Source organism: Colossoma macropomum, unplaced genomic scaffold (assembly GCF_904425465.1).
Source record: "Colossoma macropomum unplaced genomic scaffold, Colossoma_macropomum, whole genome shotgun sequence".
NCBI lineage: Eukaryota > Metazoa > Chordata > Actinopteri > Characiformes > Serrasalmidae > Colossoma > Colossoma macropomum.
This window is the reverse complement of record NW_023494786.1, coordinates 440,082-457,424: the sequence shown is the minus strand read 5'-3', so window position 1 is coordinate 457,424 and position 17,343 is coordinate 440,082. Positions and strand designations below refer to the sequence as shown.

Genomic DNA, 17,343 nt, shown 5'->3' with positions numbered 1-17,343 from the left:
ATGGGTTGATATCACAGTGTAAAGGACTCTTAGGCTGGGCGTTCACTACACGACTTTGTCGTGAGGCACTCACATTAGACAACAAGGCAAAGAGAGATGATAACACACATAACGAGTTTGGGCTACGAACAAGAACTCAAACTCCCAGATCTCCTCAGATCACATGACACAAATAAAGCTCAACAAACTGGACCTGTTTGGGCTTTTATGTGCAGCAAAAGCTCAAACTGGGGATTAATATGTGGTGAGAAACATTGATATAACAGTGAAAGCTGGAGAAATATTTCTCTACAAACTGGCAGCTGAGCTGAAATTGTAAAGAGAGTGACCTGACGACTGGTCAACATTATAAATCGATATCGGCTCTCATCTGCCTGTGTTTTACTCTCCGCTCCTCTGTCTCTGCTCTGCTGTTCATACTCGTCTCTTCGCCTGTTTATCCTCTTCCAGTTCTCTGATTGGCTGCTGTTTGAATCATCTCTGACCTTCCCTTACAAAAAAGTACTTTATTCAAGTGTGGGTAGCACAGCAAGAAGGGCCTGGGTTCGATTCCCCGGCCAGGTGACCGGCTCCTTTCTGTGTGGATTTTGAACGTTCTCTCTGGGTCTGTTTGGGTTTCCTTCCAAGGACATGCAGTCAGGCCAGTATGTATAGTTTTACTTGTAGTATACTTCAAAGTACACCTTTGTAAAATGAAACGTGGGCCAATTTAGTCCCAAGAAGTACTGAAATAGTAGTAAAAGTACACTACTAGTTCATTGATATTAGTATACTTACTACATAAAGTATATTTGGGAAATATACTTGAACTTTACTTAAGTTTACTTGAACTTTAAGTATACTTTTTTTTGTAAGGGTTCTCACACTACAGGACTCGTGAACGTTTTGAGTCGTAAATATCAGACATGTTTGATAATATGGTACTCCAGAGTTTGATCGGAGGGCTAAAGAGTCACTCATTGCTCCTCTCACACTACAGATCATCCACAACATCAGTCGCTTCCAACTGAGCTCCCGACCTGGAGAGTCGCTTCAGATTGTGAAAATTTGACGCAAAGGGCAAATCGGGCCTAAAATAGTGTACGCCCAGCCTAATGGTTTAACAGGTGTTCTGATTCCAGACGCATTTGATGGTTTCCTAACAGGATCTGAAGTCCTCCAACTAGTGGCCTCTAACTGTATCCCTTAAGCCAGGGGTGTCCAATCTTATCCACAAAGGGTCGGTGTGGCTGCAGGTTTTCCCTTATAACAAGCTGGAGCTCACCTGATTCTACTTGCTAATCAGTTGGTTTCAGTCTTCAAACTGCTGATCATGTGACCTCCAGCTTTCTTGGAATGAAAACCTGCAGCCACACTGGCCATTTTGTGGATAAGAATGGACACCCCTGCCTTAAGCCAATTCCCATTAGAAAGCATAACCGTCAAGTTCCCAATGGTTCTAGTGGTCCTTTTCAGCAGGGCAGTGATCTAGGACCAGCTCTTTTGCTCCATGTAACTGTATTCGTTAGGCTGTAAAAAGCCAAACCTGAAACACTCTCTTTAGGTTTATCCACTTGGAGATGGAGGAGCTTGAATTGTATGCAGCTGTAGAAAGAAAAGGTCACTTTCGGGGCAGAGTTAGGCCCAGTCCACAACAGCACGAAGTCTAGACGGGAATATTTATGTTTCTGGAAAAAAAAAGAAGTTGGAATGTTTTGAAATTTGACATGTTTCCTTTTGGGGAAAGAGCTAGCATGTTAACAGCTATCTGGTTTTGGCTGCTGGATTTCATTATGTCCTTAAAATAGGCAGTAAAAAAAGCTGCGTTTCAGGACGGGAGTCAACATCGACGCCAAAATCTGATGAACGGCTTCTGCTGTCAGCCTGATCATCTGTTTTCTCTCAACATTAAGAGTTAGCAGCATGAGTATTTGCACTGGGGTTAGCTTAATCAGGTTTTAGCATGAAGTAGTCCGTTATAAGTCAAGTTTGAGACGGTATGTTGTGTTCTATTACTTTGTATTTACTGGGGTCAGATTGAGTTTCTAAGCTTTGTTGTGCTACCACGTTAGCATCACTTTTTACAACTGAACTGTCCTTTGCTAACGTTTGCACATTAACAAGTTTTTGTGGCTGTATATTTGTGTTACTTTTTGAATTTATGCTGTGAACAGCAGCCGTTCTGGTTTGCAAGTTGTGTTTCAAGGCACTTTGTCTTGTAGTTGTACGTCTGGCAGCAGCCAAATTTTTAGTGGCAGCCATTTTGGCTCGATTTTGAAGTTTAACCATGAGATCAGGGAACTGTTTAGTGTACAAAGCAGTGGTGTATTGAAGCTCAGGCGTGATGAGCCTCTGACAGAGATGATGCGTTTCTTTGTCCAGGCCTGGGCGAATGTTATATCCCTGGATAACCGCTGTACCATACTGAAATGGCTTCAGAGACTCATCCTGGACTTTGCTGGGATCGACAGCACCTCCCCCTAAAAGGCAGGTTTGCTCAAGCTCTGCTCTGCGAGCTCTTAGGAGCTCCACCTCCTCTTGGAGCTTAGCACGTCCCAGCATGGTGTCTATCCTTTGCCAGAAGGTGGCGTTGAAGTGTTGGTACAACCGCCAGTCTAGTGAGCTCCACTGTTTTACAAGCTCGGCCAACTCTGGGCTCAGCTTGTGCCGAGACTTCTCACTGCGGCTGTTCAGCCGAAACGACACAATGTCCTCCAGCGTCCAGCAGAGGGCGTGCTTGAGCAGGATCATCGACTCGTCAAAGTACTCAGAGATGAGGATGAGGTGGAAATTGCTCTCCACTGTGGCAATCAGGGCAGTGCTGCGCTGGTCTAACTCCACCTTGCTTGCCGGAGGTGAGTTGTCCATGCCGAAGTCGAAGGTCAAAAGGTTGCGAGCGTAGTGGTTATTGGGCAGCGAGGCATTGAAGGACCGGCCACCGTCCAGCAAGAATTCTGTGAGAGTCTTGAAATTTTGGAAAGCTGGGATGCTCTTGTAGTACGTGAAGATGGATTCCATCATGGACACTGGATTCCGCAGGATGGAAAAATAAAAGGTGTCCACAGGCATCACCTTTCTCACCTGAGAGAGAGAGAGAGAGAGAGAGAGAGAGAGAGAGAGAGAGAGAGAGAGAGAGAGAGAGACAGTGGAGATATTGAAGGTAGCAACAAAAGTCCAACTCAGGCTATACTGAGAATATTTAAAGTGGATCTGTAAGTTATCAGATAGTTACTTCAGGTCTTCTTCCTGCTATAACTATGCAAGTAATTTTAATATCTTTAATCTCTCACCAATAACTCTTACTCCATGCTACCTTATTACTGAATACCATGCTAAATCCTGTGTTGAAACAAAACAGCACTTATATTCCTCCACAGCAGCCATCTAGGCTGCACAACCAGCTTTTGTAAGACTGCAACACTGCCTCATTTTAAACTTTCACCACTGCATCATGTTTATGGAATTAGATGATTCACTGTTTCAATGATGATTCACAAAAATTTGTAGCATGTGGTTAACAAATTTTTGTGCTGACCTCAAGGCCTCGGAATCGCATGTGGTTGCACATGATGTGGAACTCTGTCACCCTGCCGGATCTTGAACCCTCCACAAAGTATGACATGAAGAAGTGTGGGTAGTACAGCTGGCTATACATGTTCACCGGGAGGGCAAAGGTCAAGTTCCGGGAGTCGCCATAGCGATAGAGTATGTTGAGAATGGTGCTGCTGGCGGTTTTGTGGGTCTTGAGGAAGACGATGTGGTTCTTGGGTCGGCACATGCCACCTTCATCATGGCTAAATACAATCACAGCTTGTTTGTCAGAGTCTGCGTGGATGGCGTACGGGCTGGATTGCTGTGGTTTGTGAAGTTCTTTTGAGGGAACCTCAGGCGGCATGCTTTCAGAGTTTTGCCTCTGGGCTGGTGATTGCTTGACCACTTCTAGGTTTTCCCCTGGTTCTTTTGGGGGAACCTCAGGCAACTTTCTCGGCATGTTTTCAGAGTTTTGGTCCTGGGCTGCTGATTGCTTGATCTCTTCTAGGTTCACCCCTGGTTCATCTCTTGAGGGAACCGTAGGTGATGTGTTTTCAAAGTTTTGCCTCTGTATTGGCGATTGCTTGACCACTTCCAGGTGTACCCCAGGTTTGTCTTCTGAAGGAACTTCAGGTGGCATTTTGGGTACATTTTCAGATTTTTCGTTCTGGGCTGGTGATCGCTTGACAATTTCTGGGTACTCCCAGGGTTCATCCTTGGGATCTTTTGGTGGAGATGCTTTGCTTGCTAGCTGATATCCATTTGACACTAAGATCCTACTGATTGTGCTGGCGAGACGTCTGGCTGGTGTAGTATCGAGATTCTTGCCATCACTCCACTGGAAAAGCTGATAGTATCTCTGGTGTGGGTCAAGGGTTGCAGGGATAGATCGGAGTATTCCTTCATCTTGCCGATCAGCGATGGCTGACTGCTCATCAGCTGGTCCAATTACTTTTGTATCCCTGGGAGAACAGGAGACAGGACAAATATGAGGAGACTGGCTTTACTGTTGTTGGTCAAATGTCAAATGTTTTTGCATGTGTATGCAGTCAAACGTTGCTGTGTATGCAGTCGCAACGTCTCTGAGGCCATGGTAAGCAAATTCAATCACCCTAAATGGTGCTGCAATTTAAACATTTGATGCAAAAATTGCTTCAAATTTTTAACATGTATTTTTTAAGACTTTATAAAACTTTTTCACACGTCTGTGGGAGGCCTGTGGTTCTTTAAACCAGAGCTATTACAGGGAAAGTAACTTGGCTGTGAATAATTTTGGACACTACTGCAAAATGGCAGAAGTCCAAAACTGCACTATAATTTGATTATAATCTTGTATTAACTACACTTATCTAGTTCATCAGACACACCTACCTTGTACCTCCAGTTACTGGCTACTTCATGATCTCCACCTACATTACAGGACCACTTCAGAGGTGTGCAATCATGAACTGTAGCTGCACAATTTATCAGCCCTTTCACTCATTCATCCGGTCAGTTTCTGACTCTGTTATTCAGATATTAATTGGGTGGTGGACCATTCCCATTTTTAGCTAGTGTGTATGGTGCTGGTATAAGGGATTTACACACATCCTAATAGTGCACTATACCATGAAAAGGGCACAGTTTTGGACATAGCCCCAACAGGACACTATATAGTGAATGGGGCACTGTTTTGTAAGTATTTCAAAATGATGCATTGTATAGTAAAATGGTCATAACTTAGGACAGCTCCAAATAGTCAACAGGGCCTCCTACAATTTGATTGGGGATGTCCGGATTTGTTTTTTTGCCCCTGATCCTTTAACATTGAGTGTCAGCCGATACTCCAAAATCTGTTCATTTTAGTCAGTGCATAATGTGACATTGTTTTTTTAGCCTCAATAACCATTTTATTGCATGTTTAACATTGGCTTATGATAAAATCTGATTGACTGATCTTAATGATTTGGCTACCAGTTACTTTAATATGCAGTTCAATCACTTTGTTTGCATTGTGGGATTGTTTGACTGCACTATGTTCACAGACACTACTACATCCCAACATAGTGCTGTAGACAATGAACAAACCTTTGGACACAGCTTAAGTTAACATCAGTTTTACATGAGAAATGGTGCAAAAAAAAGAATCCAGACTTTTTTATATCTATTTTAAGAGTGTTTAAGCACTCGTGTATATAGGAAACTGTTACAGGGAACAGTACTTGTGATGGTAGTACATGAATTCAGACACTACTACAAAATGGCGGAACCCTAAAAAAGTATACTATAGAGTGAATACAGCAGTTTTGGACACAGCACAAGTTTTGTATTTTTTTTTTTTTGGAGTGAACAAGGCGTAGTTTGGGGCACAAACGTACCGTGCTTGTCGGACCACGCCAAGTAACTGCAGTGCCACGCACAGAACGGTCAGCACCGTCAGAACCTGCCACGTTAACCGCAGGTGACTGTAACACACTGTCCTCGCACACCTGTAAAACACACACACAGCATTCAGGATCAGAAACAGTGGCCTCTGTATGTAAAGAAGACGGAGAAAGGAGTGTTGAGTTTGGTAGAAGAGCGACTATTTGAGTGGCCTCAAGTTAAATATGGCTACACATAGTCACGGAAAGTACAGCTTTTCTGACATGTGTTGGTGTGAATACAGTCGGAACGTTTGAACTCATCAGATAAATTACAAGACTGGTGAATTTCTAAATTGAAGTAAGTTAAGACATCCTCTACAGGGAGCACACTTAAATATGGCACTTTTTTCAGTTTTTCAGTTTAGAACGTAATTTGAAAATACCTGTTGCCCTTTTCATTGTGTGCAAATTTCATGATCAACGGACCAAAGGAAACGGCCCAAAATGACTTGGAAAAAATTCTGGTTCCATTGACCTACATTAAAAGTAAAGTAGGTTTTTGCCTTCTTCTGTAAAGTTACTATTTCTGAGATACGAGTCCAAAGAAAAACCAAAGAAAAGTAAAAATCGACAAAAATGGAGATGTATGTTTTTCTTTTGACGGCCGGACAATATATTTATGTATACACATATGGAGGAATATGGAAATGTGGCAGGAATATAAATATATGTGTAAAAATATAAGTGAATTTCGGAAAGTTAACAGTAATTGTGCATTTGTGCATGTTCAGTAGTTTTTATGAAGGAAAGTAACACTGACAATAAATTGAGTCATTTGAAGAGTGGCCGGAAATAGGGGCTGGTAAAAATGGAAAAAATTGTGTATCATGATAATTAAAGACATTTTTATGGTACTAATGATGTCCACTTTGTAATGAAACTTGCAGAGAAATGCAAACTGTTTATGCATTTCATTTCATTTTTGTTGCATTTTTCTACCCATGATTCATCTCATCTTCGATCACCATTTAGATGACAGGCATTCAGAGCTGTATGTATGTTCTCAGTGTATTGCATTCTGTCAGTGTTGCCTTGGTAGTGAGATTTTTCTTGAAAAATGAAAGTAATGTGAATGAATAAATAAGCAGAAGTATGGAAGTTGGTATGTCAATAAATAGAAAGTAAAGCTCAAAATAAAATAATGCACAAATATATGAGAAGCAGATAGAATTTCATTTTCTAATGAAACTTAGTGGCTTTACAGTCACCTCTGCTGTCTCTCTCTCTCTCTCTCTCCCTCTCTCTCTCTGTCAATGATATCCTGTTTAATGGGAAATTGATATGAGCGAGACTCCGCCCTGAGCAATCACTGTGCATGTTGGTGTGCCAGGGAAAAGCTGCCTGTTTAATTATTGATCAGATTTTTTTTTGCCAACATTTTCTCATGAATGCACAGAAAGAAAATTAGAAACTGCTTTTGTTGCTGACTGTGATTACATCAGCCACCCCTGTGACCACATACAGAGAGAGAGAGAGAGAGAGAGAGAGAGAGAGAGAGAGAGTCAGCACGAACCAAGAAGGCCACAGGTCTGCCAGGACTGCAGTTTTTAAGAAATCTGGGTCTGTTTAGCAATCATCAGCACGCACAGTGAGGTTCGAGAGGACATATGAGTATGATGTGCACTGGGCTGGACATCATATGATTCATGGCCGGTCATTCTGGCAACATTTCTGAAATACCACCTGCCTCCATAAGGAACTGAGGTATTTTTATCGTCCTGCCATTTGCTCAAACCTTAAAGTACGATATTTTCCATTAAAAAGCAGTGCATTTTTTTTTGTTACAGCCATTTGAGTGGACAAAATAAGCTTCATTCGAATGTGTTTAAAGGAGAGCGCTACAAACAGAGATTCTCTCAGAGTAAATACAGTGCGCTGCAGCTGGGCTTCAGCCTGCACTACTGCAGTGGGGGTAACATTAACGCACTGTTAACATGTTGACTTGGACTGTCCTGATTGTTCTACTTCTTTCATACTTTAATCACAGCAAAGTTTATTCACAGATTCCTCGACTTACTGACTTAGTGACTCACTGAGTGATTCACTGACTGACTGACTGACTCACCGACTGACTGACTGACTGACTGATTCACTAACCAACTCACTGGCTGACAACCAGATTCACTGACTGACTGACAGACTTCATAACTCACCAACTGACCGACTGACTGATTCACTGACTCACTGACCTAGTAACTCACTGATTGACTGACTAATTCACCTACTAACTAATTCACTAACTTACTGACTGATTGACTGACTGATTCACTAACTGACTGAGTCACTAACTTATTAACTCTCTGTGCGATTATTGATTCACTAACTGACTGACTTACAAACTCACCAACTGACCAACTGACAGATTCACTGACTCACTGACCTAGTAACTCACTGATTGACTGACTGACTGATTCACGAACCAACTCACTGACTGACAGCCTATTCACTAACTGACTGACTCACTGACTGACAGCCAGATTCTCTAACTGACCGACTCAATGACTTACTAACTTACCAACTGACTGACTGACTGATTCACTAACTGATTCACTAACCAACTCACTGACTGACTGCCTATTCACTAACTGACTGACTCACTGACGGACAGCCAGATTCACTAACTGACTGACTAACTCACCAACTGAACGACTGACAGATTCACTGACTCACTGACCTAATAACTCACTGATTAACTGACTGATTCACCTATTAACTGATTCACTAACTTCCTGACTGACTGACTGACTGATTCACTAACTGACTGAGACACTAAATTATTAACTCTGTGCAATTATTGAGTCACTAACTGACTGACGCTCTGACTTACTAACTTACTGGCTGACTTACTGATTCACTAAGTAACTGACTTACTAACTCACTGATTGACTTACTGATTCAGTAGTTCTTGTTCTTCAGTTGACTTACTGACAGACGCACTGACTGACTGACTGATCTACTAACTCACTTACTTACTGAATAACTGAATAAGTGATTCACTGACTTACTAACTCTTTGGCCGACTGACTGGTTCACTAACTAACTGACTGACTTACTAACTCATTGACTGTCTGACCTACTGATTCACTAACAGACTGTCTCACTGACTGACTGATTGACCTACTGATTCACTTACTTACTCATTAACTGACTAACTGACTCACTGACTTACTAACTCATTGACTGACTATCTGGTTCATTAACTAACTGACTGACTTACTGACTCGTTGACCTACTGTTTGAACTACCGATTCACTAACTGACTGACTCACTGACATACTAACTCACTGACTGACTTACTGATTCACTAATTGACTGACTTACTAACAGACTGACTGACTGATAAAATAAGCTAAAATTGTTTTATTATAATTTATTTTTATTCACAGATATTAATTTACTATCAATACTACTATTACTATAACTACCACTACTGCTACCTTTAGTAATAATAATAATAATCAGAAGAAGAAAATGTTTTTACACTATTTGCGAAGCTCTCTGACTCCTGTTGTTCTTGGGTTGTTTTTAGGAATCTGAACATGTTATATTAGTTCATTTGTTAAGTGAATTATTTATCCTGGAAGGACATCCTCACTGTAAAACTCTCATTATGACCATCAGAGGAATGACACAGCGACTTAAAGCTAATAGATAAACGCAAGATAAAGAAGAACAGTTTCCTCTTATTCGCCGTGAGAGGTTGCCAAAGTCTCAGCTTTTTGTGGAATGAAATTAAATGGAATCACGACAGAAAAAAGACCCACTTTTGAGTCTGACTGGAGTTCAAGGCCGTTTCTGTCTGTGATTATGACCATCTGTACAAAATGAAATCCAAAGGAACTTCAGTCTCATTTCCATCGTCGTGTTTTGGAGACATGATTAGAATGTTTCCAGTCACTGTTTGCACAGTTTTCTCCCTCTGGCAAGACTCAGAATGTCTCAAGAGACGTTTCCCCCAGTTCCTCCTCAACACACACACACACACACACACACACACACACTGCATCCCAGCCCTTTACTGTGTAATCCTACAGTCAACAGAGGATAAACTTCTACACTAATTATCCACTGGATCAGCTCCACTGACCATATAGATGGGCTTTGTAGTTCTACAGTTACAGACTGTAGTCCATCTGTTTCTCTGCACCCTGTTCTTCAGTGGTCAGGACCCCCATGGACCCCCACAGAGCAGGTACTATTTGGGTGGTGGATCATTCTCAGCACTGCAGTAACACTGACATGGTGGTGGTGTGTTAGTGTGTGTTGTGCTGGTCTGAGTGGATCAGACACAGCAGTGCTGCTGGAGTTTTTAAACACCTCAGTGTCGCTGCTGGACTGAGAATAGTCCACCAACCAAAAATATCCAGCCAACAGCGTCCTGTGGGCAGTGTCCTGTGACCACTGATGAAGGACTAGAGGATGACCAACACAAACTGTGCAGCAGCAGATGAGCTATCGCCTCTGACTTTACATCTACAAGGAGGACTGACAAGGTAGGAGTGTCTAAAAGAGTGGACCGTGAGTGGACACAGTGTTTAAAAACTCCAGCAGCACTGCTGTGTCTGATCCACTCGTACCAGCACAACACACACTAGCACACCACCACCACGTCAGTGTTACTGCAGTACTGAGAATGATCCACCACCCAAATAATGCCTGCTCTGTAGGGGTCCTGTGGGGGCCATGATGTAGATTTCTGGACCATTATCTTGAGATCACAATTTCATTATCTTGTGATCTCATGATAACAAAAGTTGTTTTATTGACATCACAATGTATTTTTCTTGTGATCTCAAGATAACAAAAATTGTTTTATCAACATCACAACATATTTTCCTTGTAATCTCTTGATAACAAAAGTTATCATCACAATGTATTTTTCTTGTGATCTCATGATAACAAAAGTTGTTTTATCATATCACAATATATTTTTCTTGTGATCTCGTCAAAACAAAAGGTGTTTTCTCGACATCACAAATTATTTATCTTGTGATCTCAAAACAAGTTGTGATCTTAAGAAAAAAACTTTCATTATCTTAACGATGCAAGACAATTAAGTTGTGATAGCGGGAAAACAACTTTTGTTATGTTGAGATCACAAGATAAATAAGTCTCATAACAACAGTCCAGAAAATTTGAACTACCTGCCTGGATTTACATATGAGGAATTAGTCTAAATCAATGTCCTCATAAACTCTGGCCAATGAATATTAATAAAAAAAGGTCTTTCCGAAGTCTTTTAAAAATCTTTTCGGAGTCTTTTAAAAGTCTTTCCGAAGTCTTTTAAAAATCTTTTCGGAGTCTTTTAAAAGTCTTTCCCAAGTCTTTAAAAAGACTTTTCAGAGTCTTTTCAAGGTCCTCTAGCATATGGTTAGCATAAAGAGTAACGTGATCAGACCGCGGGTGATGGGGTGGAAGGGTAGGCAAAGTAAATCATGGGAAATTCTTTTCCGATATCAGAGCCAAGACATCAGAGAAGCATTCGCAAGAATTTAGAAAAGCTGTAATAATCAGATCTCACTGACTTTGTACATGCATTTAACTGTAAATCAGAGTGTTTAGCAGTTTAACTGTCAAATCAAGCAAAAACGTCTGATCATGTATAAATTAATCAGCAGGATGAATCAGAGGAGTATATTACAGTAAACTGAATGAACTGCTGTTTTTTTTCTAATGCCTTTCATTCTAGAAATGTACTATATGGGTATCAGTGATGACCTATTAATACTCCACTCTCCTGCTTTAGTGAAATGAAGCGCAATTTGTGGTCGAAACGAAAGCCAATGTTTGCACAAGCAAACTCTGGACGGCCTTTACTGCCCGGCACAAGTAGAGTCGGAAACGAGCACTTGGAGAAACGCACACATGCGAGCTATTTAGCCATTTTTTCCGAATAAATAACGACATTTTGGTCCCGCTGGTGTTCACACAAACACACACACACACACACACACACACACACAAAACCACATGAGGGACGAACAAAAACTCCTTAACAAAGCTTCTCAGGTTCCCTCAGGCCAAAGAAACATCTGGGGTAGGGGGAGTGGACCCAACCCCCAACACACACACTCACACACACAGAGAGGTAAAGAAGTGTGTGTGTGTGTGTGTATGTGCGTAAAGGTGGTTTGTGTTAAAGTAATGGACGAGAATGTCAAACATTAGTGTCTAAATGCAGGGGAACTCCACTGCTTTTCCAAAATTTCTGCATAACACAGTGTGTGAGATGTAAACAGAGTGATTCAGAGTGGTTTGGTGTGAAATGGTTCAGATGTCTTTACAGTGGTGGTGATAGGAACCAGGGGTCGCCATGACTACAACACAAATATAGACATTTTATTTACTATCCAGAACCACCAGTGAACCTACACGAGTCTTCTGAGTTTATATGGAATGTTGATGATGGAAAATAGTGGCAAATCTGAAATAATAATAAGTTTTCTTTGGGGACTATTTTGCCCTGCATGTTATGTAACCCTCCACCATGAATGGAGTTTAAGGCCAAAACCTTCTCTAAACTATCATAAACAGTGTCTCAGTCATCAGGCAGTGAATTCATAACCATCTACTGTAGTAACTTTCTGTGAGGGAGCTTTTAGAGGTGGACGTCTGGTTCCTATCACCACCACTGTGAACAGTTCTGACTCGGTAAGTTTCTCTAGAATGGAGCGTTTCACACCAAACCACTCTGAGTGACTCTGTTTACATTTTAACTGTTTAATTATGCAGAAATTTTGAAAAATGAGTGAAGTTCCCCTTTCATCTCAGCAAGTAAAAGATCAGCTTTGGCCTCTTTCACACACATTTTTTGGGGGGATGTAAAAGATCATTTTCATCGTGAAGAGCCGACTCAGCCCCCACAACCACCGAATGTGTTTTCATCTTCCTGGAAGGATTTGGGAGATAAATATACACACTCACACACACACACACACACACACACACACACACACACACACACACACACACACATCTGCTAAGTTCGTATCAGAGGCACTAAAGAGTGTGAAGAGTGAGCCGCTCACACACGTGTGGAATTTCTGCTCACTCTGTAAATGAAGCAGCGTCGAACTGACGAGTAAAGGACCTGAGTGAAACCAGTCTGAGGGGCTACCAGCACGCTTTGCCCCATACATACCATTTAAGCATGAAATGGTTCTATCTAGAACCATTTCCTTTACAACAAAACCTTGAAGAACCATCTTTACACACACAAACAAACACAGGGGTAAGTAAGCAAACCATTACTGTAACTATACACTTACAAAACATGGTTCTTCAAAGGTTCTTTAGTAAAAGCAATGGTTCTGTTTGGAACATTGAGCACTATATAGAGCCATTCCATGCTTAAATAGTTCTTTGCATGGTTCTACGGTTCTACATAGCACCAGAAAGGATTCTGCTGTCAAGCTTGTAACAATAGAAGAACTCTTTTTGGAGCTATATGGAACCTTATACAGCATAGTCTCCATCAGTCTGAAGAACCACTTCACCATGCAGAGAACCATTTAAGCATTGGATGTTTCCACATGCACTCTTAAAAAAAGATGGTTCTTCAATGGTTCTTGAGTAAAAGCAATGGATCTGTGTAGAACACTGAGTACTATATAGAGCCATTTTATGCTTCAGTGGTTCTTTGCATGGTTCTATGGTTCTACATAGCACCAAAAAGGATTCTGCTTTCAAGCTTGTAACAATAGAAGAACTCTTTTTGGAGCTATATGGAACCATATACAACATATTCCTAATGAATTTGAAGAACCATTTCACCATGCAGAGAACCGTTTAAGCATGGAATGGTTCTACAAACATTCTTAAAACAATGGTTCTTCAAGGGTTTTTTAGTAAAGATGGCAGTTCTGAACCATAAACACTCAAAGAAACGGTTCTCTGCACAGTGAAATGGTTCTCTAGACTAATGAAGAATGTGCTGTGCGGTGTTGTTTGATATAGTACCAAAAAGGGTTCCTCTGTTGTTACAAGAACACTTTTTGGTGTTATACAGAACCACTTTCAAAAATGTTACATAGAACCATATAAAGCATATTCTCCATCAATCTGAAGAACATTTCACCATGCACTAAAAAAGGAACCAAACATATCATCAGAAAGCGTTCTTGTAACAATAGAAGAACACTTTTTGTTACTATTTAGAACAATACTTTCTGAAATTGTTCTATGTAGCACCATGTAGGTTTTTTCTATTGTTACGAGAACCCTTTTTGATCCTATATAGAACCATCTACAGCACAATCTCCATCAATCATTTCACCATGCAAAGAACCATTCCAGCATGCAAGTGGTTCTTTCAGTGTTCATGGTCTATATAGAACAACAGCCATTACTACAGAACCCTTGAAGAACCATCTTTTTAAAGAATGTATAACTTATGGCTCTACATAGAACCATACTCTTTACTATACAACTCTTGAAGAACCATCTTTTTTAAAGAATGTACAAATTATGGTTCTATATAGAACCATGCTCTTCACTACAGAACCCTTAAAGAACCATCTTTTCAAAGAATGTACAACTTGTGGTTCTATAAAGAACCATACCCTTTACTAAAGAACACTTTATAAACCATCTTTTCTAAGAATGTAGAACTTATGGTTCTATATAGAATCATATTCTATACAGAACTGTACTCTTCACTAAAGAACCCTTGAAGAACCATCTTTTTTAAGAGTGTCGAACTTATGGTTCTATGCAGAACCATACTCTTTACTAAAGAACCTCTGAAGAGCCATCTTTTTAAAGAATGCAGAACTTATGGTTCTAAACAGAACTATACCCTTTACTAAAGAACACTTTATAAACCATTTTTTCCAAGAATGTAGAACTTATGGTTCTATATAGAATCATATTCTATATAGAACTGTACTCTTCACTAAAGAACCCTTGAAGAACCATCTTTTTTAAGAGTGTCGAACTTATGGTTCTATGCAGAACCATACTCTTTACTAAAGAACCTCTGAAGAGCCATCTTTTTAAAGAATGCAGAACTTATGGTTCTAAACAGAACTATACCCTTTACTAAAGAACCGTTAAAGAACCATCTTTTCTGAGGTTGTGTGTGAGTTCACACCGTCGGCTAAAGGGAAAGAAAGGAAGCACAGAGAGTCGGACGAAGGCGAGAGAGAGAAAGAAGTATGCAGAACTCAAGAGAGGAAGAGAAAAGAGAGGGATGAGAAAGAAAGAGAGAGAGAGAGAGACAGAGAAAGAGAGAGAGAGAGAGAGAGAGAGACAGAGAAAGAGAGAGAAGAACTAAAGAGAACAGAAGATGTGCAAAGCGAAAGAGAGGGAGTCAGAGAGGATAGAGGGAGTAAAAAGAAAGAGAGAAAGAAGGAAAGCGCGCATGTTAGTGTGTGTGTGTGTGTGTGTGTGTGTGTGTGTGCGTGTGTGTGTGTGCTGTAGACTCACGCGCTCCTCGGCATGTCCACTCTGGAGCTCCAGCACAAACCTGCAGACCAGCTCTGCGTCCACTTCTCTACACACTCACACTCACACTCACACACATACCCACATACCCCGCCCACTGAACACTGATTGGACGAGAGACAGAGGGAGAGCAAGGGAGAGAAACAGTGAGAGAGAGAGAGAGAGGGCGAGAGGATCTCTATATAAACAGGTGTAGGTTTTAATGATGGAGTTTTTAAACACTGTGTCCACTCACTGTCCACTCTATTAGACACTCCTACCTTGTCAGTCCACCTTGCAGATGTAAAGTCAGAGACGATAGCTCATCTGCTGCTGCACAGTTTGTGTTGGTCATCCTCTAGTCCTTCATCAGTGGTCACAGGACGCTGCCCACAGGACGCTGTCGGCTGGATATTTTTGGTTGGTGGACTATTCTCAGTCCAGCAGCGACACTGAGGTGTTTAAAAACTCCAGCAGCACTGCTGTGTCTGATCCACTCAGACCAGCGCAACACACACTAACACACCACCACCACGTCAGTGTTACTGCAGTGCTGAGAATGACCACCCAAATAGTACCTGCTCTGTGAGGGTCCATGGGGGTCCTGACCGCTGAAGAACAGGGTGCAGAGAAACAGATGGACTACAGTCTGTAACTGTAGAACTACAAAGTAAAACTATGTGGTCAGTGGAGCTGATAAAGTGGACGATGAGTGGAGATATAAGGAGGTTATTTTAATATTGTAGCTGATATATACAAATGTTTCTTGTCAGTGCTCATCTGTGTGTGAACATGCAAGTGTTCAGGGCAGCCCAGAGTGTGTCCAGCTGGCCAGCATTGACCTGTGAAGGTGATTGAATTGGCCCTCATCCAATGAGAGAACAAACATATGTTTATATTAAATATAACTTCATATTTTGTCTTTAATGTTGTATTTTTGAAGTAGTTTGGCTACGAAATACCACATAATTATTAAAAACATATTTCAAAGCTGAGTTTGAAACCTACCTACGTTCTTTGTTCATATGGGAACCCCAGTTTAATGTATACGCAATAAAGTGTATGTGCAAGTAGTGTGTGTGTGTGTGTGTGTGTGTGTGTGTGTGTGTGTGTTTGTGTGTGTGTGTGTGCAAGTGATGACGTATTTGTAAAGAATGTGTATGTACGATTAAGTGTGAGCGCAGCCAAATGTCTTAACAACGGCAAAATCTTTATGTCTTCATCATCACCATCAACACTTACACACACACTCACACAGTGATTCTGTAAACTGTGGGGACATTACATAGACTTCCATTTATTTCGTGGAGAATTACCGAAACCTTAAGTACTGCTAGCCTAACCGTAACCTTTATGGTCATTACACACCAAACGTGATGAAACAAAATGGCTGGAAAATGCGAAAAATTTGTATGCAATTTTTTTCACATCAAAACTATGCAAACCGGATGGAAGGTTTTTTGGAACTTACAAAAAACAAAAACACTCCCACCTGCGAACAAAACATTTTGTCCCGCTCCCACCCGCAACCTAAGTATTTTGTGCTGCTCCCACCCACAAATGAAAACATTTTGACCTGCTTCCACCCACAAGAGAAACATTTTGTCCCACCTTAAAAGGTTTTGTCCCACTCCTAACCACAGAGTTCTGTCAAGGTGAACTGAAATCCAATATCAGACACAGTCTAATCACAAACACATTGTCCTCTACTGAAATAACACAGCAGTCATGGTCATCAGGCTCACTGTGAGTAATTTCACCAAACGCCATTCAATCCCAGTAAACAAAAAGCAGGAAATAAACCACAGAGCGGTTATTTTTGGTGTTTTGCTGGGCAGCCGTAGCCGTCAGACTGAAGGCTCCGCCGTCTCTGTAAGCTACGAAAATTTGCCCAGTTGATTGGCTGCTTCGCAGCTCTTTAGAATGACTTCATTCATTTGAACTGTTTTACTGGTATCATTTTATACTGTTTAAATGTCCATTTTGGAAAAGTAGCATGAAGATC

The 17,343-nt window shown here is 41.1% G+C and overlaps 1 protein-coding gene across 1 annotated transcript; it reads right to left on the bottom strand.

Moving 5' to 3' along the window:
* Positions 1-413: 413 nt before the first annotated feature.
* gal3st2 (galactose-3-O-sulfotransferase 2) lies at positions 414-15,420 on the bottom strand. The gene is made up of 4 exons (XM_036557177.1): positions 15,342-15,420; positions 5,868-5,978; positions 3,515-4,472; positions 414-3,060 (listed from the first exon to the last, which is right to left on the bottom strand). Exons 1-4 carry the CDS (start codon positions 15,353-15,355, stop codon positions 1,963-1,965), a joined length of 2,181 nt encoding a protein of 726 aa, XP_036413070.1. The 5' UTR covers positions 15,356-15,420; the 3' UTR covers positions 414-1,962.
* Positions 15,421-17,343: the final 1,923 nt, after the last annotated feature.